Genomic DNA, 25,662 nt, shown 5'->3' on the forward strand with positions numbered 1-25,662 from the left:
AAACACCATACTTGAAGCTAACCATGATGCGGTTATGGCAGGGCATTTGGGTTTCAAGAAGTCTCTCAGTCGGATTAAGCAAAATTACTATTGGTACCTCATGAAAGATACAGTACGTAATTACATAAGAGCTTGTCATGTATGCGGTGCTCGTAAAAGACCCTCCAAGACACCCCATGCACCCCTCAAAAATTACCAACAAGGCGCCCCATGGATCGTATAGCAATCGACATATTAGGGCCATTCCCTCAATCTGATCAAGGTAACAAATATGTTCTTGTGGTTGGTGATACATTCACTAAATGGTTAGAGGCTTATGCCATCCCTGACCAGTGCTCCCCGACGATAGCGAACAAAATTGTTAACGAATTCATATCCCGATTTGGCACTCCCTTTGAATTACATTCTGATCAGGGCCGCTCATTCGAAGCTTCATTGTTTCAGGAAATGTGTCGCCTTTTTGAAATTCACAAAACCAGAACCTCTAGCTATCATCCTCAATCTAATGGTTTCATCGAAAGGTTTAATCAGACGTTGGTCAATATGATTTCATCCTTTGTTAGTAAACATCAGAAAGATTGGGATGTCAATCTTAACCTCTTGACTTCTGCATACCGCAGCACAGTCCATGAAGGGACTGGATTTACACCAAATTACCTCATGTTGGGTAGGGAAGTAAAGACACCTCTTGAAATTAATCTGGGAATTAGAGCCAACCAATATTCATGTACTGAAGAGTATGTAGTAAAGTTACAACAAAACTTGGAAGAGGTTTACCAAATTGCTAGAGAGCAGATTGGCAAAACTGCAGAGAAACAGAAACGAGACCATGATGTGAGGATTGCTCAAAATACATTTGATTTGGGAGACTTAGTTTACTGTTTGGATTCTACTAAACAAAAGGGTTTGAGCCCCAAACTAAACCCTGAGAAGTGGAAGGGACCATACGTTGTAACAAGAGTTTTTAGTGATTTGTTGTTTGAAATTCGGCAAAACAAAGGAAAGCCAAAAGTAATCCACCATAACAGGTTGAAACAATATCTCAGTAACGATATACCTGGGTGGGTTATTTCACTGCAGAAACAAGTGCGATCTGGAACTAAAAACAAATCAATGTCCCGTTCCGTCCAAACAAACAGCTAAGTTTCCAATAAAAAGAATGTATGTCATGTTTTGTTTGACATGTAGCATCTAACTCAGTAATGTTATACACATGTGTATGTTGAGATTATTATTGTTCTATGTCATGTTTTATTTAGGATTTAATAGTACAATGTATGTGCCATTTTAGTGTTACCAATTTGCTATTCTTATTTTTCTGGCTTCTGAATATTCTTCCAACCCTATCCCTGTCCCTTTTTCACTCTTGACGAAACTTTTAATCCAACCTCTTTTTTTTTCTGCCTGTCGACTTTCCTGTTGGCATGGTTACATGTGTCTGCCTCTGACCAGTGTTCTCAGCTGTTTTCCCCTTTCTGGCATCCCCCCTGACCTCTCTCTGTCTGTGTGCTGTCTCTCTCTCTCTCTCTTTCTCCCTCTTTTTTCATCCAGGCCAGCTGCATGTTGTGGTCATCTCCTCTTTGAAGTATCACTTGATACCAATGCATTTTTTTTTATTGCTGTGATAAATACAGAGAGTTGGTGTGTAGGTTTCTGTGTCTCTAGATGAACTTATGATTTTGTTTTGTCTTCCTACATATTGGTTTATTGATAGCATGAGAAACTAGAATTTCGTAAATGTATTCTCTCATTATACATTGTTCCATATCTATATTTTATGTTATCTCTTTCCCTTCTCCTTCTCTCCCTTTCTCCGTCGCTTTTCTTCAGGCTCTTTCTTCTCTCTTGATTTTTTTTCTCTCTTCACTCTCTCCTATTCTATTCTATTGGACTAGTATCAGTTTTTTGGTTTAGGTTTTAATCTTGCAAATGTTCTCATTGTGTTGGATTCTTGATAGTACATGTTTACTTGTTTGGATTGCTATGTTTTTTTTTGTATTAACATGTATTGTTGCTGTCTTACATATGCCGACAGTATTTATTCTTGTAGAAAAATTGCCTTTTTGTTTATATCTTTCTGTTTCTGACATTTGTTTAGCCATATAGTGTAGGTGGTCTATATGCACATGTTTAGAATTGCCTCTGATGAGTGTATACATGTGGCTACTCCTTTTTTTTGGAAGTTTCACACTTCTCTGATTTATGGGATATGTCGTGTCATGATTCAAGTGGTTTGTCATATGTATATATGTATATATTTCTTTGCTCCTTTTCTTTTTCTATTCTTCGGGGTGTGGGAAACATCTTAGATATAATTTGTTTTTAATTTCCTGGTGCATATATACTGCCCACTTATACTTTTGGTTGCTGTTTTACCTGCTTTCTAAAATAGGCTATATAAAGATGACTATAATTTTCATCCACCATTGTAACTTGTACTCTGGAACAGATTTCACATTGCAATTATCAATGACATTGATCTGGTTGATTATTTTGAGGATTTATGTATTTGTCTTGTTTTGCATGCTATTCGCAAGTGTTTTTTTTTTATTTTCGTTCGAATATGCATAGGTTTTACTCCCTTATAGATCATATTTAGAAGTACATTTATATAATTCTTGAAACTTTGCGGATTTACTGTTAACGTTTTTTTTTTTGTTTTTTTTTTACTTAATGGGGCTCAGACACTCCATTTTGTTGTCTCCTTGACTTCAGTTTCAATTGCTAGAACTCAATGAATTTTACAATGTTATAATTTCAATAATTTGTATTTTTTTTCTTTGAGATTTTCCTAATTGATTTTCTGGTCTTATAATTATGTAGATTATCTGTCTAGCACTATGTTATTTTGACATATTGTACTCTATTCAAAACCTAACTATTAATGACATACAGGGACATTTTTACTTTATAGATATAGTAATATGAGTCTTAAGACTTTTGTCATGTATAATTTTTTTTACAATAACACCAGAATTTAACTGAAGTGAATTTATCTTCGCCTGGTTTACAGTTTGTGTTTGTATTGGGGACAATACCATCATTTTCAGAGGGGGGAATAGTGTTACGGTCACATACCTGACCTGTGTTTGACCTGATATGTCATATAGTTAGGCAGATGTAACATTTTGACCACTTCATAATAAATAGGGTCTCTATTTCCACTGACCAGAGGAAATGGTCCGATACATAAATTTGTCTGGGAAATGACAGGCCCAAGGTACATGAATGCCTTACATTGTATGTGATGATAAACACATGTTTCCAGGGGTGGTCCAGTTTCAGACCATCACCAGGGTATATAGTGGGGTAACATTCATTGGAAGGGAGAGTTTTTCCTTCGACAGTTTGATCGATTAAAATGAACCCAATGAACCTGTACATACGCCTGCAGTCTACATTTGTATGAGTTTGTAGCAGACTTAACAATATACATGTATGTACACCATGGTGAGCAAAACGGATGATACAGGAGCTTTCCCAATGAGGAGCTATTTATACAAAGCATGATGACAATGCAAATTAAAAGTGTATTGAAATAACCGATACTATTTTTGCAATATTGGACTCTGTATGAACTTTATAAGGCATGAAATGGAGGGAGTGTCCATGATCCTGATTCAAAAAGACTTGAATACAGTTTATGCACAATTTCCATAGTAAATAATCTGATTGAAGGGTTTCAGTAGCTTTTAACAGTTATCATAATTTTTTTATTACAATATAAAGTCTTATGAAAATTTTCCCAAACGTGGGATGAAAGCAATATTCAGTCTCACTAGTTACTTTCACACTGATCTGACAGGTCTGCAAATACTTAAACTTGTTGAGGCCTTTATACTTAAAGGGATGGTAAAATAATTATATCTTAATCAATAGAGTAAAATTCACAAAGCAAAATGCTGAAAATTTCATCAAAATCGGATAACAAATAATGAAGTTATTGAATCTTAAACTTTATCAATATTTTGTGAAAACAGTTATATGCACATTGTCATCAATATTCATTAGGTGGGATGATGTCACATCCCCACTTTCTCTTTTCTTATGTTATTATATATGAAATCATAAATGTTTCATCTGATATAAACTGTCATGTTTTTTCATACATGCGTAAATGAAGTGTATCCGTTATGATGAAATAAGTTGCGGCAATAAATAACTAATGCAATTAATCAGTTGTCAATCCAATTGATTTAGTTCTTGGTAGAAATTTTTTTGATAAACCTAATTTCTTATAACAAAATACAAAAGAACAAGTGGGGATATGACATCATATCAGCCCACCTAATAAATATTCATATTAAGACATGCCTATAACTATTTCACCAGAATGATGCATATCTTTAAAATTCAATAACTTTGTTGTTACCCAATTTTGATGAAATCTTAAGCATTTTCTTTTACTATATTTATCTAGATATATTTTCAGCCTGGACCATCCCTTCTTAATAACTTATTCCATGCATTCACACCGACTTAAAATTATTATCGAGCCGCCAACAAAACTTGCATTTTTATATAGCTTTGCATTGATGTTATCATGTCACCATCTTAAGCCCAGCGCACACTATGCGATTTATTGCGATTCAAATTCAAAAAATTTCAAAAAAATAAATGGCAATTATTAAAAGATTTCACGCATGTCTGTATCATCTGTATTTTTGAATTTGGTTTGGATTTCTCTCTAACACTACCTGGAAGAACTGAAATGTTATGAACGATGGATCCAGAGTTTGTTTTTGTCTGAAAATTTTGACAAGCAAAAAAAAAAAGAAAATTATTAAAGGGATGCTCCGGGCTGAAATTATTTATGTTTAATTGAATAGAGTAATATTCACAGAGCAAAACGCTGAAAATTTCATCAATTATAACAAAGTTATTGAATTTTAAAGTTTACAATATTTTGAAAACAGTTAAATGTAGGTGGGCCGATGATGTCACATCCTCACTTTCCTTTTTCTTATGTTATTACATGAAATAATAATTATTTCATTTTCATACCGGTGTCTCCCTTTTGATAAAGAAAGTTGCAGCAATGTTTGTACAATGCCTACTTAGCTTGTTGTACGCGAGCAAATGGGAGGCTGAATGTCGAACATTCGCACTGTTGCACAAGAGACGTATCATCCAAAATGTACCGTTCTACGGCTTTAGGAGGTGACGTCACAATACGATTTAATTCATTATTTGCGCTCAGTAAAAATGAAGGTGCAATACGCGTATAAGCCTGCTGGCTAAATGCGCAATGCTGCCAAAGGTCATGTGCCCTTGTGGGATTTTGGTTTTTGCTTTCAGTATTTTTGCTCCCTTTTCAGTTGTCAATCTAATTTTTTAGTTCTTAGAGGAATATATTTGAATAAACCTTATTTCATATAATAAAATACAAAAGAAAAAGTGTGGATATGACATCATCCGTTTGATCATTGAATACTCATGAAGACATGCCAAGAACTGTTTCACCGGAATAATGTAAATCTTAACAATGCTATAAATTTGTTATTCTTTGTCCGATTTTGATCAAGTTCTTTTCAGAGTTTTGTTTGTCTGAATTTCTTGATCTGTTCAAACCATATCATTTTAGCCTGGAGTATCCCTTTAAGGTATTTTACAGGGTACACTATTTTATTTTGAATTTTACGGGGCGCGCCTGCACCTTCCTTCGGCACCCCTCCCTGGATCTGTGTCTAGAAATAAATGATTTTTTCTTTGCTCAATTGACTCTTATCAATTCTTATGAGCTATTTGAACCATTGGTTTTATGGATCATTAATTTTCAGACATAAGCAAGTATTCTCCTTTCAACATAATGTGGACTATGAACAATTCATTACTGGACAGAACAAAGTTGTTAAAGAACCTGAATCATGCATCATCAACTGATACACCTTTCATAAACCTATCCTCCAATTAACCGCCTAAGAGTAATGCGGATAATTCAATAAAAATTGCGTTCACAAACTCTGAAAATAAGCCGCATTATTTTTACGAGCGCCAGTCCTGAAAAAGGCGGATAATCGTCATGACAACTGGACACGCCCCCTCCGATGCGGTTGTGTTGGAAAAGGGTGACCTTGTGACCGCACCATGGCAATTATCCGCATTATTTGGAAATGCGTTCATAAACTCAAAATCTTGTCTGGTCCTCCTCCAATTTTACGACCAAATTATGCTGCTATTAGCTGCATAATTGGTTGTATGAAAGGGGTATGAGTATTCAATCATTCAGAGACATGAAGAGAATAGGAAAAAGAGATAGAGAAAGAGGGGGGGGGGGGGGCAGCTAGAAGAATTTGTACACAATGACTGAAGTGACTTCTCATCAATCCACTGCTCAAGATTACTTCAAACTCAAGATGGCGCTATTGCAAAAATGAATCTCCCTTGCTTGAGTTCTGACGGTCCATGCTTGTACAAGGTCCTACTTCACAAGGACTTGTTAAACAAATGCATAGATTATAACGTTGTTACCATCAGCCAATAAAATGAATAATTTCAATACCTTTAAACAGTTATTGCAATTGTTTTTGATGAAGTTTATGAAACAGGCCCCTGATCATCCTAGAAAAACAATTTAAATCTACATTTTCTTCAAATTTATAACCATTTAAGTTGCATCAAATAAAAGGATAGAACTTTAGAATTAAACTATTTTTTATGTGTGAGTCAATTTTCAATTTTCAGTGTAAAATGATTTTCAACCCAACATCAATATCTGTACTGATTTTCAATCTAGCCGACAAAGGAGTTAAAATCTCTTCTGGGATTAAACAATATCATTAATTGGAAGAAAGTCTCTGTGCGCTCTGTAAACATTTTATTACCTTGGTCATTGAATTCCAACTTTCCTCAAACACAATGTATTCACTTGCTCCACTTCCTGATAAAAGCTTCCAAGCTTACATTGTTTTTGCATCCCACCAGGTACATGTATCAATTTTACACCTGGATGTAGATTGATCCCTTGCCAAAGGATGCTAGTGCCTTACTTGGATCATACAAACACACAACTCTCCACTTACAAAGCTAGTCAGAACCACTATATCACATAACTTGTATGTCCAATCACTCTTTTGCAATTTCCTTGAGAAAAGACAATTTCTTGTATTCAATGGCCCATGTCTTTTGTACTTAATTGATCAGGGCCGATTGCAGAAATAGATGTATGGATCAAAATGGAACTAAAGGAAATCAAATGCAAGGTCCAAACACACTTGTCTCTTGAATGGCAGAGTATCAAGTAGCATTTGATTTTTGGAAAATTAATTATAACTCTTTCTGCAACAGGCATCAGATCATCTTCTCTCTTTAAAGTCATCACAAGAATGAAAACAAGAGTCAACAGAACATAATGGTTCCTGCAACCACCGTTGGTGGAATGGTTGTATGAAAAGATAATGAGTACTGGATGAGACATTGAGTACTGGGTCCCAAGAATATTTTAATACAATTAGAGCTTCACTAAAGAAACTGAGTATTTTTTAATCATCTATAGTTGAGGATAATTGACTTATCATTAAAAAAAAGAGAAATGCATGAAATTTTGAACCTGGGATTTTCGAAAATGAAAGACCCATGTTAAACAATAAACCATCTCCACTACATCGTATCCAGCATTGTATGCCCTTCACATAATTGTTTGTCACACTCATATTATCTCGATCACAGACTACATAATATCGAATTCGCTTAAATTATCTCGTTATTTTATATGCCTAATGTATATGCTGGATATGGAAAAACTGCATTTTCTTGGTCAGAATCAAACTGTGGTAACTTCAAGAATTAACACACACGAAATAAACCATTTGAAGCCATTATTTTAAGGCCATGGCCTTGGATATTCATTGTCACCAATGCTTCCTCTACTAGCCTAATTTTGTGCCCTTTTTATTTTTTCCCATTTATAGTGTAATATTGTTGAAATATTAAAATACAAGACCAGGTGGGTGTTTCATAAAGCTGTTCGTAAGATAAGAACGACTTAAAGAACGACTGGTGATCCTTTCTTTTGGTAAATGGTATACACCATAGGCGATGGTTTAGCGCGTAAGAAATGATCACCAGTCGTTCTTAAAGTCACTCTTAACTTACGAACAGCTTTATGAAACGGCCCCCAGGGGGGAGGACATCTCAGTGAAAATAAGTGCCAATGAAGTAACATCATGGACCTATGAAGAGATGGACATTTATCGCTTAGATGATGAATTCACTTACTGGTGACTGTAATTGTCATCTGAATAACATTCTCTTCATACTAGTCTTCTTTGGTACTATGATCGTCACCGTGAGAAGGGACTAAGTTTCTCAATAATATTCCAGATATATATGGCACATAACATGTATAGACCGTGTATCTCTCAATGTTATTAAAAAGTGTGAGCGGTAGTTAGCGGATCGAATAATATCATATTTTATATCATAAAAATTGTCCGCTTCTCAAGTTTGCTGCTCCATATATGAAGCATGTTGACTCACTTGACTGAAAGGCACATGAGGAACAGGGTATCAGCCAACAAAAATCAAGACCGGGGAAACTGTTCCGTCTTTGAGTGATCAGATACCGTTGGTAGTCATTGTAATTGCTATTGTTACAACACCTGTATGTTCGCATTGAGACGCTCATAACCGGGTGACGGTGACTATCATTGGATCAAAGAAATGCTTGCGTTAATGGTCCATCTTTCAGGTCCATGGTAACATTAATCCCTGTACAACACAAGAGACTAAGGCTGGGGGTATATGATTTTCAAAACTTTACCAGAAATAATCTGTATCAGTAAACCAAATATTTCAACCTACCACTACCAGGTGAAATTATCTTTGCTTTTGAGAGTCTTTCACTCATGCCCTATGTTCAAAGTTCAGAGTAGGCAAAACGAGAGGCTAGGAAAGGGGGCGCTAAATCCCACCTTTATCATAATTTTACCCAATATCTGTATTGATCAGTGAATAAATAGATAAATTTATGAACATTTCAACATACCGGGTGAAATTCTGTTTGCTTTCGAAAGACTTTTATGCGCACCCTCATAGTCATGTAGATGATAGCGTGCTACTCCTCTCCTATACAGTGCTTTCACATTCCTGTCAGATCTATCAAGGACTTGATTGCAGTAATATTCTACTTTGCTGTAATCAGGAGCTGGTAGTTGAAGTAGACACACTATAGGTAATAAGAAAGATAAGTTGACAAAGAGAAAATTAGACAAGAATGTACATTTTAAAAGAGAATGAATCCATGGGGGGATTAGTTTGAATTAAAAGAAAGGAATTACAGTTTATATCAGATACTCCTATTTCATCACGTGTGTCTCTAATAATGGAAACTGTGAAGTCTTCATGCAAAAATCTTTTAGCCATTTCTACAGAACAACAACAAAAATATAGGTGTCTTTTATCACAGAAATATACAAAACAACCTCTTTATTGGAGCGTTGTGGCCCAGTAGATAAGTCTTCGGACATTGAAACAGAGGGTCGTGGGTTCAAATCCCAGCCATGGCGTAATTTCCTTCGGCAAGAAATTTATCCATACTGTGCTGCACTCGACCCAGGTGAGGTGAATGGGTACCCGGTATGATTTATTCCTTGAATGCTTTAGCGCCTATATGGCCGCTCAGCTACAGCCGGGGTAATAATTATATACCAAGTTTATTTCAGTGCCTTGAGCACATAATCAATGTGAATTTGGCATTTTAGAAATACTCTATATGATTATTATTATTAAAAAGAGAATTCCTGTCATTACCTGCTAAATTGTTCAAACAGCTCAATTCAAATTCAGCTGCCTGGTCCAACATATGCTGAGGTATAGTTGCTTGATTAAGGCTAGATGCTGCTTGATCCTGACCTGGTCCTGGCCTTGCTAGACCAAGAGCAGCACTCATGTTTCTTCTTGTTGCACCCATGTCTAAGTCCTTGATACACATGAGGGCCCTGTGGTACTTCCCAATGGCACCTTTGTAATCCTTGTTTTTGTAGCATTCGTTGCCAGCGTTCTTGTAATCTGAAGCCCTTTCTAGCCTCTGTTCTGGACTTTGGATGCCGCTGCTTGATGCATCGTTAGAGCTGGAAGGTCCTGCTTCAGCCATGTTCAAATGTGCATAGGATGCAGAAGAATGAAAGTTGGTGTTTGTTGCAACCTTAAAATGAAATGAGAAATTACAAATGCTTCAATAATGAACCAATATACAACAGTAACAGTCCAAATTCACGACTATTTATTTCATATAGTCCTCTATTTGTTATGCTTGGATGAAACTCCTGACCAAATAGTTCAAACACCTTAGGCCTAAAAAAAACAGTTTCCTGTAGCAGAGGACAAAAATGGGAAGGTCAATCAAATTTCTTTTTTTTTATGGGGGGAGGTCGAAATTGAGCAAACTCAAGACCTCTGCTCACGCAGAGCTACCAAGTCTCACGCATAATGCGTGAGATCACTCTCGCAAAAAGTGTTCACTAGCTTACAAGTTCACGAGCTTTCGAGTGCCGCTGCAACTCTTTATCAAGTGACAAAGTGACAAGTGACAATCTTTGTCACTTGATAAAGAGTTGCAGTGGCACTCGAAAGCTCGTGAACTTGTAAGCTAGTGAACACTTTTTGCGAGTGATCACGAATTTCCTAGAAAGCCAGTGAACACTTTTTGCGAGAGTGATCACGAATTTCCTTGTTGACCATAGTAGATTGCGAGACAAATGAATACCCTCTAGCGATTATTTCAATCCGCAATAATGAACCTATTTAGTATTACTGCCCATCTCATTCTGCTTCTGCCTGGAGACAGTGAGCCGAGCTGGCCGACAGTGACCGGTACGCAGCTCATCGGCCGCGCCGTCCCCGGCCCACCGGGGTCGGCTAGGCTTCAGAGAGGTACCGGTAAGGTGTTCCTGTGAGTTGCTGCGGTTCTGCGAGAAAGAAAGGGAACTGAACTAAACTAGGTCAGAAATAAGAAGGTAAGCTAGCAGAGGAAAGAGGTATGATATTTAGAATTAATAAATCACTCAAAATTTTAGAAGATTTCTACCTTTTAAAAAAAATCTTCGATCGTTTAGGCCTACAGCCTAATTTTACCTTAAAAAATGCCGACGACGGCAGGCACGTGAAGCTTGTCGATAGATATTACAACACGTTCCCACATGTTGATTTTTGTGTTCTGTGTGAATGAAAGTTGGCCGCAAAAGGAAGGTAACAGATTCTCAACTCAATTCCATTTCCTAAATCAAATTTAATTAACATTATAAATTGGCCAAATCGTGGTTTTGGGAACCACTCGTCGATTTGTATACGCGCACCACTCATCCTATGAATGGAGGTGGAATATAAAGCGTTGCTGTAATGTATGACGTGAACGGTGGTTCCCAATATGCAATATCACGATAATGCCCATAAATTAATGTTACCAACCATGTCAGTGCATTAGCTTTTCATTGGTATTTGAATTAAGTTATATCGAGTCTTCCTTAGGCGTAGCCATATAGTCTAACATTAGACCTAGTCTTGACTTGAATGAGTCCAACTTCAAGCCAAGGCATGAACGATGTTTTTCTTTTGAATATTTTGATAAATTTTTTTTACAATGTGTGAGTGCGTCCATATATGCATAAGAGACATATGTACACAAAGATGGATTTCCCGAGGAAAACCTCAGTTAGAGGGTGAAATCGGTTTGTAGGGTCGAGTTTTATTTATCTATTCACATTCTGGCGCCTAATCATGCTAATGCGTAAAAAGGGATAAAAAATTTCACTATAAATGGTAAAAATGAGACGTTTCTTACCAGACCCGATCTCCTGTAGATCTCTCGATCAGTTGTCAACAAAGCAAAGACAATAGACCTGACCCTTGAACCGCCTCGTGATGACGTACTTCTGACTAGCGATGCCGTTCTGAAGAACAATTTATTATTTCACAAATACTAAAATTTAATACATGATTATAAATAATTAGTAGTAGGCCCTATATCCTTGGCTTGGCCTTGGGCCGAGTCACGTATGAGGGACGGTTTTCTCCAGCAGCCTTGACTGTGACAAGAAGTACCAGCCACAGCCTCAACTGCATCTGGGTGGGGGGGGGGTAGGGAGCACTCAACTCACAAAGTGTGGAAGGTATGGTAATGGAGAGACTCGTGATTCATGAACACTCTCATTTATCACACACATTAAGTCATTATTTTCTCAAAGTTTATCAGTCTCTCAAGTTGCAATAAACTTGGTTTGATATACCTGCCTGCCTAACCTAACATTTCCAAAATTGTGCAAATTTTTTCCAAGATCACCCCAATATCAGATTATAGCTATATCTGATAAAGTATTCATTAATAAAGTAAGTATATCAAAACAGATCCAATGTTTGAATATTTTCTTTCTTTTCGCTATACTTTACAGACACAGGCTTCACCACTTCAAACAGATGAAAGATGGAAAGTCCTTTCTTGTCTGGTCAACATCCAAGGTCAAGATATATTGAAGTTGACAGCTACTTATGACTTTATGAAAATCTTCAGAGCTTTGTGATTAACATACCTCCTTAGGGAAAAAAAGAATATAGATAATCATTGGAAAAGCTCATTCATCTTTGCAATATATCTGCTGGCTGATTTGAGAGAAAAGAACCAAGGAGAAGAATGAAAAAGCAAACAAAGAATATTGTATCAGATAATTCTATAGGAATCGTGCAGTGTGGTCAGTAAAGACAGAAGAAGCAATAAAAGGGACTGGACATCTAGAGCTCAAAGATGAAGTCACAGAATTCTGTTAGAAAGAAGCAGAGAGACAAACCATCAGATCGTAACAGGAACAGCAACCTGATTAAAAGTAAACAGAATGGTCATAAGAAAAAGAAGAAAATAAGTGAAAAGCAAGGCATGATTAACATAACAAATACTAGTAGTAAGAATAAGGGAAATGCCAAGAATAAGAAAGAAACGGTTAAAGGGAGTCAGAGCAGTTTGTTAGATTTTGTGTCTCCAGTTGAAAAGAGTAAATCGAAGAAAAAGAAGAGAAATGACCAAACAGATGATGGAAGCCAGCAAAGTTTGTTAGATTTTATATCTCCGAAGCAGAAGAAAAGAAGAGGTATTGAGAAGGGGAACTGTGTTAAAGAAAAAGAAACCAAGGAGATTAGTGAGACCAGAAAATGTATTGAAGGTGAAAGTTCTGCCTCAATATCGGGACTGAAAAAGAAAGTTCCAAAGAAAAGAACGCAGGAGGGTGGTCAGAGCAAAAGTAAACCTGCAACAGACCCTGTACTAGAACAGAAAGCTTTTAAGAAAAAGAAAAAGAAGAAACACAGCGAACATGATAGCAATAGCAGCAGCATATTCTCACGGGATAGTCCCCAAGAAAATAAACAAAAACCTGGAAGTGAACAGCAGGATCCATTGAATACGAAGGGAAAGGATTTGAAAGAAAGCAACAGCAGTGCTCCTGACCTTGCAAAAGCCAAGAAGAGGAAAGTGACTTCAGAAGTGCTTCCAGAACGGTCTAAGAGAAGAAAAGAGGTTGGATCACCGCAGCAAACTCTGGAGGAAAAGAGAACATTAGAGGACGCATTTCTGTTCCAGCACACACATATTTCTAATTATATCAGAGGTATGTTAATGATCTAATTTTTTATATCCATAAACTAGTTAAGGGACTCTCATACCATACGAGTTCTCACTTCTCAGGTTCTGAATTTACTAAGGATCTTATCTGTTCCTAGAGAAATGTAAACATGTTTATTGCCAGGCTAGAATTTGTATATTTTTGGCCAATGATATTATCCTTGTTAGTATAAACAGCATTCTACCTTTAAGTAGAGGCCTAGCTAGACGTAAAGATATGTCTGTTTTGAGGAGTTTATAAGCACCCCCTTTTTTTCTCTCATACACATTGGGATCTCCATTTAGATGTTAGTGTTTAGTGGAGCTAGACAAAGTCTCAACAGAACACCAGAAACAGACTCAAAATTTCAGTCTAAGCCTAAGGCCTCCTGTTTTATATTAAGTTTATATCAATTCTAGATGGGCAGATTTATCATTCAATACACTAAAATCTGGTATTTGCCGGTATACTATAAACCTTGTAAAGTCTCTGTCTCATTTTAAGATGTTGAATTAGGAACATGTTAAGAACTTAGAGTGAAAGCCCCCCTCTTTGTGATCATTTGCGACATTTTTAATGAACATAATGCAGCATGGTAGCAAGATAACCTCCTTAATTTCTGAAAGTACAATTTAGATTAATTCAAATATTGTATGTAATTTTCAATTAGATCATTTACTTTTGAATTACATTCATTTATTGTATTTATTTCTTTATTCACTTAATTCATTGGTATTGTCTTATGCCATATAGAAATTTGACAAAATTTTCCCAAATCACTACCAATATTAATTTAAATGTGTGGTTATTTTTAATAGTTTTTCACTAATTGCCCATGAATTATCACATAATTTCAGTTTGAAAAGGTCTTAGATTGATAGTTTGAAACATTGTTTTCAGTTCAAACTACAAATAAAGGACAAGTCATTGAGATATTGTCATATTTGTATTTGAGAATACATGTGGTGTTATTAAATGTATTCAAAGATATATGTTTCAGTCAAGACAGTTTAACTTGCAGAAATCAGAACTTGCCCTGAAATCATATCATTTATTTTGTTCTTAACTTTGTTTTTATCGAAGGCGAGCTCTACAGTGAAGTTTACGAAGGCTCAAGCTTTACTGCCATGTCAAGCATGTTGAAAGAGTGTATTCTGCAAGAGAAATGGGAGGATTCTATCCAGATCCTATGTGCCCAATGTACCTACCAAAGACCTGATATTGAATGTCTCTGGAAGGTGAGACATCTTTCTTTTCATTACTATATTTTAATTCAATTCAATTCAATTCAACTTTATTCAATTCCAATATTAAAAACATGAAACAACACATAATAAAAAATGCAATTCAAGATAAGATAAGGTAATTCAATGGTATGTACATGCATATTGAATAGAAAAAAAGTATTGAAATGAGGTATAGCTGTAAAAGACCATAGAGGTCTTGTCAAGACAGTTCCCTAATAACATAAGATTTGATCAATTAATAAAAGCGGAGAACAAATTCAGTGAATACTCAGTAAATAAAATGAATTGCGTCTTGTACCAAAACAAACCCAGAACAAACATACATGAAAAGGGAAGGAGAGAATGAAAAGCAGAGGGGGGGGATGAAAGTAAAAAGAAGACAAAAAAATCCTTTAGAATTCAACGAGAGTCACGTTTGATCAAATATAGCTTTAGATTGTGCTTAAATCTGTTATAAAATGAAATTGAGGTTATACATGTAGGGAGTGAATTCCAGATTGTAGAAGAATGGTACCTACATGAATAAAAAGAAAATTCTGTATTCAGATTCCATCTGTGGTATTGATTCCTGTTTCTAGTATTATAAGCATGAATTAAACTGTTCTTTACAAACATATCCGATATGTATTTAGGAAGTTGAGTGTTTACATGCTTAAATATGAGAATTGCACACATATAGTCATTTAACTGGTATACATCTAATATATTGAGTTGTTTAAACATTTGAGTTTGGTTGGATGAGTATTTGCCCAAACAGTATTACAGTAACTGAGATACGGTAAAATAAGAGTGTTGTATAACATTAGCAAAATGGATGGGGGCAAGACATAGCGAAGTTTGCTGATGACACCAACATTCTTAGATATTGTTTTGTGAATTTAAGCTATATGAGTTTTCCAAGATAAATTTTCGTCTATAGTAATACCCAGGAATTTGGTTGAGGTAACACGTTTGATATAGTTTCCTGACATTTCCAATTTACTATATTTTATTTTTTATTTCATTTCCAGGCACACATTTTACTCGTAAAAGTAGTCAAATTCATTACATTGAAAATAATCATCATACATTATCCAATGTACAATATTTATCAAAGTAAAAAAAAAACAAAAAAAAAACACACTCACTCGAAAAAAGTCCTGAAAGAACACCAGTTAATGCCTGGGGATTATCAAAAGAAGTTTCTGTTAAAAGACTCTCATCATTAGCTGGTGCTAAAAAAAGAACACTAACATTAAAATGCAGTTAACAAATAACGAATAAAAATGACATTTGAAGATATATAAGTCGCAAATTCAGGTTTAGAAGAAGGAAAGAAATGAAGGAAGGAAGACAGAAAGAAAGACTTTTTTTACTTTTCAAATGAAAACTTTATTTACAAATTATAATCACAAAAGTCAAGTATACAATAAAAGAATAATTTGAGATGAGTATTCAAAGGAAATCAGGTAATAGTTTTTCAACTGTTGATTATAAACACAGAAGTATAAGCTATGCAATACTGCCCTCGCTTATGGTAAAAAGTAATTCATTCATGCACCATTTCTGTAAGAAGGCATCAATATTGGAGCATAATTTGTTTAAGAAAATTCATACAGAATTCTGTTTTTTAGATGTAGCCAAACAATTAGTGGATCAGTGAAAGTTGAGGTGCGATACACACAATAAATGGTACTTTTTAGACTGATGATACGTAAATTTGCACGGCGGATAACCTTTCTGTCTCGTCCGCTGGCATGCGGAATGAGAGCCCAGTATAAGTCAAAATTAAGTTTAAGAGAGGGGAGGAGACTGTTCAAAAGTCTGTGAAGAAGATTGAGAGGGGGTTGGATTCCTTTACACTCAATGAACAGATGTTGAATGGTTCCTGGTTCTCTGCACCATCCGCAAAAAAGACAAAATGTCTGTATTAAGATTGATGAAGTATAGTTAGCGACAGTAATATATTGTGAAGGAGTCTGTATTGAATATCAGCCTCTTTTTTAGGTGTTGGTAATTGATAAATAGACAGCCAGTTCACTTTTGTAGATGAATCGAGAAAACCAGTATCATGCCAATGTGAGCTTGATGAGGTTGTCACATTATCAAGTTCTTTCCTGTAGATCCTGTAGATAACTCTAGAAGAAGCAATGAGTCCATTTTCAGAAGAAGCCAGAGTTAAGTTGATTGGAGTATCTGGAGCTAACAATAGATCAGAGTTCTTGCATTGATAGCCTGAGTCGTTGAAAGAAAGAAAGAAAGAAAGAGGAAGAAAACGAGAAAAAAGGAGAAAATAGGAAGGAACGAAAGAAAACAAAGGCTGAATAAAAGTGATAAAGGAGAAATGGTGAAAGCAAAGTAAGAAGAGAGGGTGAGAGTTTGGATTGAAATAGAGAGGAATAGAATTAGTGTTAGAAGTTGGCAGAATCACTGATTTGCATTTTTTAAACATTTGTTGGCTATACTGAAGATATTGCAATGTTTAAATTACAAAATGTTTAAAATGCCTTTTTGATTGGTGGCATGTTACATAAATAAGAGCTCTCGAAGAGCATTAAGAATTATGTTGACATTTACTTGCTATACCATAAAGCAGTGACATATCAATAGACCAGTCGTTCAATGTTTGACAATTTTCACTATTTTGTATGTCTTGTCAAGGGGAATTGCCATTTTGTAAGCCATTGGCTTTTATTGAAATTCCCCAGTCACATCTCACTGTATATCATTGCTTTGTATATAAAGAAACTGAAAAAAATTGAATAGAAACAGCCTTATGATTACCTGTTACATGCATCATTAAAACTGTTTTTGACACTGTTTTTTTTTTGTGATTGTGTCCTTCACAGTTTGGAGCCCATGTTCTTCAAAATCATCCTGATAGCAATGCTGAACAAATAGAAGACCTCTACAGGTAAACGTGCAAACAAAAATGTATGGTAATTTAATGGGTAAATTCAATAAATGATAATATAGGATTTGTATAGCGCACGTATCCACCTTGCTAGGAGCCCAAGGCGCTCCTATATTACCCCGGGTAAGCTAGTCTACCGATTCTTGTACGCACAGCTTTTGTGGGTGAATTTCTTGCTGAAGGAAAACACGCCATGGCTTGGAATCGATCCCACATCCTTCAGATTGAAAGACTAGTCCAACCGGGTACCCATTTAGCACCTGGGTGGAGAGTGGCAAAGAGTGGATTAACGCCTTGCCAAAGGACGCTAGACCGCAGTGGGATTCGGACACACGACCCTCTGTTTACAAGGCGAGAGTCAGAACCACTACACCAATGCTCTTCCACAATTACCTATTCCTTGATTACCTATTACCAATTACCTATTCATCTTTCTCCTATATTAAATGTCATCTAATTGTTCTCTCAGATTTGTCCGCAAGATCAATACGACCAATCCGTACCAGAAGAAGCTAGAGCATGCCCTCTTCCTCCTCCGACAGGATAGGATGAAAGATGCACTGACAACTCTATCAGAAATGTGGCCTGCATCTAAAAAATGTGCTAACAAAGAAAGTAATCAGCCAGAGGTTTGTACAGTTTGTCTTTACAGCCATCTAGTGGGGGGGGGTCACGGTCACAAAAAGTTAAGAATGACTTAGAGTCGCGCTTAAATACCCAGTGGCGTGGCATATGAAATGCATCTACGCATTGGTCAGATCAGACTAAGATTATGTGCAGTACTGCGTATCAATCAATAAGATTGCGCATTACATATCATCCGCGTCAGTGCTAATCATGACTTTAGATGACACTTAAGTAACTGTGAAACATATTTTAGCCAAGTGGATATTGGTCAGCTGCCCATGTTATAAAGACTGACAAGTAATGTAATTTTGCAGGTATTGTAACTACAGTACTAAGAAAACCTTGACTGTGATTGGCTGCTAAGCCCTGTCTCCCTTGTAGTTACCATAGTAATAGCTCTTTATGAAAACGGGTCCCTGGGCAGTCATCTGGGTGTTATTTATCAGTAGTCTACAGGCACAGATCCTGATTTAAACTTTGATCAGCAAGTGGGTCTCCATGCAAAGACTAGCACATGCAAAACTTACTGTGAGAGGGCCTTCAGTGTACAAGGCATTAGTAGGCTGCACATTCAGACCCTTGACTCGAATGAAGGGTGTGCACAGCAGACTAGTTTATCAGTGCTATAGAAGTAAATAAAGTGATAGAAATTATTGCCTGGACAGCAGATTGTCATCGATTTCTCACTCCAAATTAGGCACCATTACATTACCAATGCTACATGGTACAAACCTGATAGGAATGGAAATAACATCTCAGACTGGCCCATTCTGTTTCTGTTTCTAATTCATTATTGAGAGTTATTTATAGAGGAAAGCATTTAAGTAGATTGTATTTTTCGTAGTTTTAGCAATGGGAATATCAAACTGCAGTAGAGTATATTTATATAATGGCTGGCTTTGGCTGCACTTTCTAAATTTATCTTATTAATATTATAAAAACATTGTGAGATGGTTTCTTTATGTGGTGCTTATATTGTATGCGGGCATGCAAGGATCCAATGACCAGGGTAGTAATATATCTGTAAAACGCTTAGAGACATCGTTCTGATGTGTTACGCGCTATATAAATGCAGATTATTATTTTTATGGTAGTTTACAAATGCCTTTTACTTATGCATTAATTCACGTTATAAAGTCCCTCTAGATTTAAGCGAAGCATCCTTTAATTTACAATCCATATCCAATCTCACTTTTTTTGTTCTTTGCAGATCAGAAAGAAGCTCATCTCAGCAAATGCTGGATTGATTGAATACTGCCAGTGGCATGAAAAAATAAAGGGGAGAGGTGATGATGAAGGTATGAAATTATCAAGTGGGACATTGGATTGGGTACCAAGTTGTGACATCAGGGCCCGTCTTACTAAGAGTTACAATTGATCCGATCGACCAGGAGTAAAAATTTTGCTGGGTTTTGTTTTTTCATCATGCTCAGCCAAAACATCAAAATATGCTGAAATGTAGAATTAAAAAAATTTGTGACATCATCCCTTCAGTACAAGATTGCGGATTAAATTTTTAACATTACAAATTTGCCAGTTGGCACCTAGAGCATATATTTACCTAATCATCTGGCCCCATATTTATTAAACCTTAATAAATCACATGGTGATATAGCATAAACCCTTTTATAAATGTTGAATTGAATTAACAGTGCACATTAACCAAACTATATTGAATAATAACACTTCACATCTTTCATATTATACTTCATTGCAGTTGTTGAAGATGCAACTCTTCGGAAGAGGGCTCTTACCAATCTTGGTAAATTCAACAATGAACCAGGTGTATGGGATATTTTCATCACAAAGCAAGTGGAGGTAAGACTCCTGAAATGGAGAGTACCCCTGTCATGTGGTACTTTTCTCTTTATCTTTCCTGTAATATATACATGTACGCATATAAGAATAAGTCGACCTTATTTTATTTTCTTCATTTCCAAGGAGGATCCACACTTTACAAGCTTTGCTTTTTAGTGGATCCCCCTCATTTCCATTTATGCTCTATATTATACTGTTTTTGTTGTTGTTGTTGTTTGTTTTACGAAGTAAGAATGCCCTTCTGTAAAATTGTACTTGATTTGTATTACTTTATATTACTTTGTATTATGTTTTGAATGGAAATGAAAATAAAAAGAATTGAAAAAAAATATGGTAGTATAAGTCTTAGAGAAATAGTATATTAGGAGTCACATTATCATATTAGTATGAAAGCAACTAAGCAAGCCTAGTAGCCCAACTAGTATTTGATTTTAATTAATTACTTGTAGAGTTGTATAACTATTAAAGTTTTAGTATTATGGACTATTAGTTGAATTGGGGGAATAGGATGAAAGTAGACAAAAATTTGCTGTAAAAATTAGTTTAAGGACTATTTCAGAAGAATGGCAGTGTACCAGTGGGTTTTTTTTCTCTTATTTTTTTTTTGGGGGGGGGCTAGAGCCCCTTTAAAATATATAACAAAAATGTACATAATTGTTCCATCAGTTTATCATGCAACATCAATTTCTGATGAAACACCCTAAATATCCGGCCTCTTTTGTGGTTCCAGCTATAGAATCTTTAGCAGAATGATTTTCAGCTGATTAAAAAATGTATGCTAATAATATTGATAGTAATAATAATGATGATAATTTTTCATGCTTGTATAGTGCATATCACAATCTTATGTATGAACTATCTCTTGTGCTGTTTCAGCAACAGCACCAGCTATGACGAAGGTCTGATGAAGCTTGCAGCCTAGCAAGCAAAAGCTTACCAAAAATGTTGTGATTGTGTAATAAAGAATATTTTTTTCACATATAAACTGTTTTTGTTTATTTTCCTAGATGTTGGAGACTAAAGAAGGCAGTATCAACAAGGCAGAGCAAATACTCAACAACTATCTAAGTAACAACCCTGGGAATCCCAATGCTCATGTCTATCTCTACCAGTTCATCAAGAGGAACAAGCCTACGAAAACAAACAAACTCAAAACACTATTGAAGGCAAGTGTGATCAGCAAATCTTTGAAAATAAACTAATATTTATCAAATATAAGAATGTTAATTATGCAAATTAAACAAGATTAAATAGGGAAATGAACGCAAGTGCAATTCCTCTTTGCATGTAGTTACTCTTGAAACTCTTTTCATTTGAAATTAGTGGTGGACGGAAATAGTGTTTTTCATGATGAGTGGTGGTCAGAAATCTCCCGTGCAAGTTTGGGCCCGACCACTGTCGTCTACTGTAGCGTTAACACTGACCACTAAATATGATTGAATACTAATTCAAATGTTCCTTGCTTCTGTACAAATTTCTCCTGTGTGTCCATTGCAGAAGTTAGCCACCCTCTTGCCTGCCAGTGATTACACCCTTGAGTACGTGGACCTCCTGGAGAAGACGGAATCGGCAGAGTTAGCCGAGGTACTTCCTCTGATCTTCAACATGGCTGATTATAGTACCTGCCGTTATCACATTGCACTGTGGAAGACGCTGGTTGAACATATCCTCCCTGTTGTTGAAAGGTATCAATGGAACATATCTTATTATCTTGTACAAATTATGACTGTTTTATTTATTTAGATTTTCCAGGTGCAGAGGTGCCTTTTAGTTTTCATATTTCTCCATTGCACAGCCCTAATGAATATCATATATTTTATCTGTTGCAGTTTTTGTACCTTTTGAAAATATCTCTGTATCTAACATCCGTCATGATAATTTCTATGATAATCTAAAAGAAATGTTACATCAATTGGTATTCATGTAAGCATGCAAAAGCAATCTTGGCCAGAGCCAATTTTATGTAGTTGTTAGCATTTGTGGTCTTAACTAACTCGCGAGTCTTTTAGCATACATGCTTCTTAGTCCTGTATTCTTCTGTTCTATTAAAGATAAATTCCAGTTCTGGTAACGATCTCAAAATGACTTTTTACAGAATCTAATATAATGACCACCCAAGTGTCTGTTTGTATGAATAAAAAATACATGTATGTGCCAAAAGATTCTGGAAGAAATTGTGTAATTGCTGAGAAATAAGCAAAATAAGCATGGATTTGGTCACTTCCGTCGGGTCTTTATTCCAGCAATAATAATTCACTGTCCCACGTGTGCCTATCTGTGTTGGTGATCTTCAGTGTGAACATTTTTCAGCGTAGATTTCAAGATTTCACAATGTTCTGTTTATGTAACTGTACCATATCTAGATCCTCGATGATATACTGACAATCAAGCCTGGTTTTACAGACTGTCTCATGAAATCAGTGTTTACTGCAACTTCTGGCATTTCTCTTTAAGTGTGCATATCTCTGTGCAAATTATCATGCTGGTATTACTCACTTTTTCTGCCTAAGCATCTAATCTTGGGAATAAATTAGTTATTAAATTTGAGAAATATATTGTCATTAGAGACTTTCACATCTAAAATCTTATCCTTTCTAGCATCTTCTTCTTCCAGTGCTGCTTCAAGATGAGAAAGATAAACACACTGGCTGTGTGTATATGTTTGGAACTTTTCACATCTGATTATTTCATATATTGAAAACTATATTATTGTTCTTGTAATGCAGGTGGGTATATACATGTGCAAGTAAAAACAAAAAACTGACACGCATCCAAACTCTTTTATTCTTTCTGTTTATTGTGTAAATAAATGCCTATAATTATTATTTATCATTATCGTTATTTTTAATTGCCATTCACAGTAAAGACAAGCCTGCCAAAGCAATCCTGAAGAAATGCTGGTCCAGTCGTAAGTCTTGGTGGACTAGCTATCACTTTGACAGGCATGGTGTAGCAGAGATGGCGAATAGACACCCAGAGATAGCAGTACAGAAGGCAATCCTGGCAGCCATCTTCTATGGATCTGGTAAGATAGTAATTTAATGGTTCATGTTCTAAAATCTGGTTTAAATTCAAACACTGTTCTTAAGTTGTGGTTTAGCTATGGGAAGTCAAGTGTGATGCAACTCTATCACAAGATGATCAAATTATCATCAATTTTGACAATAATATTGCATCTTCAAAGTAAATTCGCCGGAATGTCAAACTCTGGTTTATCAACTAGAGTCAAAAGCTGTGGTTGAACCATGGAAAGCAAAATGTGATACAAATTTCTATTACAAGATTATCATTTATCATTACTTTTGACATTAAAAGCGATGCAATTTGTCTTAAATGGTAAGTATAATCATTTTCTGCAGCATTGAAACATTGGAAAGATTGTAGTAAGCACAAGTAGTATTTAATGTGAATTTATTTGGCCACTCTATTAGCCCAGGCTTAGATCATGGTTGGAGGTAAACAGGAGTTCAGAATAAGGGCCGTTTGGTTTGGATTAGATTGGATCTTAACCCTAAAAGAGCCGGGTTACTTGGACCCGGCTCACAGCCGGGGAGGGGGGATTCCGCCCTCCCCTGAGATTTTGACCTTCGATCGCGCAAGCGCGAGGTTTATTGTGACAAAGAACATTCAGAATGAAAAATTACGTCATGAATTTGTATACATTGCTAGTTACATCATTTTAATAGAAACTGAATTATGATTTAACATTATACTCAAGTTTCTAAAGTGCATCAAGATAATTTTGTTCTTCAGGGTTATATTCTTGAGTTGGCACCAAAATTTGATGGTTGAATGCAACATGTCCATAATAGGAAATTCATCCTTCTAAGAGGTGAGTAAAACAACTCATAATAGAGCCATGGGTGAGTTTCAAATTTGTTATCTTCATTTCAGACAATCTTTGTAAAAGTGAAATTTCTTGTTATTTTTTCTTTATGCAGATTATCCATTCGTGCGGAAGGTACAGAAAGCCATACAAGAAATTAGACCAGAGTTGTCCAAAGAACTGGAGGATGAAACTTCTTTGTGGTCAAATCCTGCTGTATGAGAATAGATTTCCTCCAGTACTCTCCACTTGCTGAAAAAACTGAATTTAAAGTGCATTATTAGAACCAGAAACAAAGATTATTTTGTGTTGCCATCTTGCAGGAATGTAGTCAAGGCTGGTCTCGAGGCCGAATTTTGCTGGCATTGGCCGAGTCATAAAGTCAATGGGAAATGTGACTTGGAATTACTTGACCTCAACAACATTCCTTCCTTAATGTTTATGATACTTTGAACTCAGTCACCATATTGCATTCTTCAAGTTGTTGGTTGTGTGAAGATATTTTATGAGAATTTCCTCTAGAACACTGGAAAATCTCCGGTGTTGATTTAACACCAGCCTGGAATCTATTTATGTCCACACCAGAGAAGTATTGAAACAACACCAGTTTGGAATCAAACCGATGCTGTATAAACACCTTTCTGGTGTTGGACCAAAACGAAACTGGTGTTGTTTAACAATTCTCTGGTGTGGACATATATAGATTCCGGGCTGGTGTTAAATCAACACCGGAATTTTGAAATAATCGTTGAATGGGATTCAGAGAAATGGAAACAGGTGAATTTGTGATGCAGTATTAAACTATGTTAAACATCACATCTCAAAATTTAGAAATTTCCAGGGCAGCTCAGAAAAAAAAATACTGTATACCGGTAATATAATTATGGTTTTGGTGACAGCCTTACTGTGGCATGTGAAATTCAATGAACCTTCACATTGAAAATAATGAGTCATTACAAGCTAGGAGGAGGAGGCAAGGTTTACACTAAGAGAGGGTACAAAACCAAGGCCTTTGAAAATTCAAAGGAAAATTCAGCCTGTATACTAAGAAAGGTCCAATGATGATTTTTTTTTTTTTTTGCAAAGGCCACTAGATACATGGTAAATCAAAACCAATTAAACATGAAATCTACATATTCCACGGTTTTGCTCCCCCTCCTAGTTTAAAACTAAAACCTCTTTTAAATTTGTACCTTTTAAGTTTCATCCTACACCATACATGCACCATATATTAACTCAGTTAAACTTGCTGATATAATTGTATGTGCCACCGACAAAATTGTTTTGTTACTCATTATTTTTTTTAAATTCATGGTGCACCAGAAGGGCTCTCGTTTGTAATTGAGTTTAACAAAAAAAAAAAAAAAGCAATGAAATGTAGAAGGTTTTCTCACTCAAAATCAACATCCAGAAACCAATTTATGAAAGGCCCCATTAGCTTTCCTGAATTTATTTTACTTTAAATGTATCTGGAAATTTCAAGTTAGGTAATGAATGCTGGTTTTGGGGATGACATCAGTCATGACAGTAAACTTGAAAGAGGCAATAAACGTAGCTGGGGGGGGGGGGGGGGGGCAGAGGAAAAATTTTGATGACTCTTCCCCTATTTTTTTTTTGTTTGGTAGATGTATTTATGGAAAAGTGCTTCCAAAATATGAATATGAC

At 35.8% G+C, this 25,662-nt stretch overlaps 2 protein-coding genes across 7 annotated transcripts in view; one reads left to right on the top strand and one right to left on the bottom strand.

The window, feature by feature from the left end:
• The window catches only part of LOC121418207 (tetratricopeptide repeat protein 9C-like), a 26,772-nt gene extending 15,617 nt beyond the window's left edge, over window positions 1–11,155 (bottom strand). The window contains exons 1-3 of one of the 4 annotated variants that reach the window (XM_041611938.1): window positions 11,074–11,155; window positions 9,751–10,144; window positions 8,987–9,166 (exon numbers count right to left, since the gene is read on the bottom strand). In XM_041611938.1, the coding sequence (XP_041467872.1) occupies window positions 8,987–9,166; window positions 9,751–10,093 (523 nt within the window). In that variant the 5' untranslated portion in view covers window positions 10,094–10,144; window positions 11,074–11,155. Of the gene's footprint in view, window positions 1–8,986; window positions 9,167–9,750; window positions 10,145–10,705; window positions 10,834–11,026 lie in introns of those variants that run through there. The other 3 variants (XM_041611940.1, XM_041611942.1, XM_041611941.1) reach the window with 3 other exon arrangements.
• LOC121418206 (TATA box-binding protein-associated factor RNA polymerase I subunit A-like) lies at window positions 10,854–24,518 on the top strand. 3 transcript variants are annotated; one of them, XM_041611935.1, is made up of 11 exons: window positions 10,854–10,955; window positions 12,387–13,592; window positions 14,670–14,824; window positions 17,662–17,726; window positions 18,196–18,355; window positions 19,564–19,651; window positions 20,071–20,171; window positions 21,179–21,337; window positions 21,669–21,856; window positions 23,033–23,196; window positions 24,113–24,518. In XM_041611935.1, the coding sequence occupies exons 2-11, from the start codon at window positions 12,737–12,739 to the stop codon at window positions 24,217–24,219; spliced, it is 2,043 nt and encodes a 680-aa protein (XP_041467869.1). In that variant the 5' UTR covers window positions 10,854–10,955; window positions 12,387–12,736; the 3' UTR covers window positions 24,220–24,518. The 3 variants fall into 3 exon arrangements, with proteins under 3 accessions (XP_041467869.1, XP_041467870.1, XP_041467871.1); XM_041611936.1 differs by having other exon boundaries at window positions 10,904–10,976; XM_041611937.1 differs by lacking the exon at window positions 10,854–10,955 and adding an exon at window positions 11,108–11,187.
• Window positions 24,519–25,662: the final 1,144 nt, after the last annotated feature.

The sequence above is a fragment of the Lytechinus variegatus genome, chromosome 7 (genome assembly GCF_018143015.1).
Source record: "Lytechinus variegatus isolate NC3 chromosome 7, Lvar_3.0, whole genome shotgun sequence".
Lineage (NCBI taxonomy): Eukaryota > Metazoa > Echinodermata > Echinoidea > Temnopleuroida > Toxopneustidae > Lytechinus > Lytechinus variegatus.

Coding starts and splice junctions, on each gene's coding strand:
- LOC121418206 (XM_041611935.1), top strand. CDS start 12,737: ATGAAGTCACAGAATTCTGTTAGAAAGAAGCAGAGAGACAAACCATCA. Junction 18,356..19,563: donor AAGAAAGTAATCAGCCAGAG/GTTTGTACAGTT, acceptor TGTTCTTTGCAG/ATCAGAAAGAAGCTCATCTC. Junction 20,172..21,178: donor TCATCACAAAGCAAGTGGAG/GTAAGACTCCTG, acceptor TTATTTTCCTAG/ATGTTGGAGACTAAAGAAGG.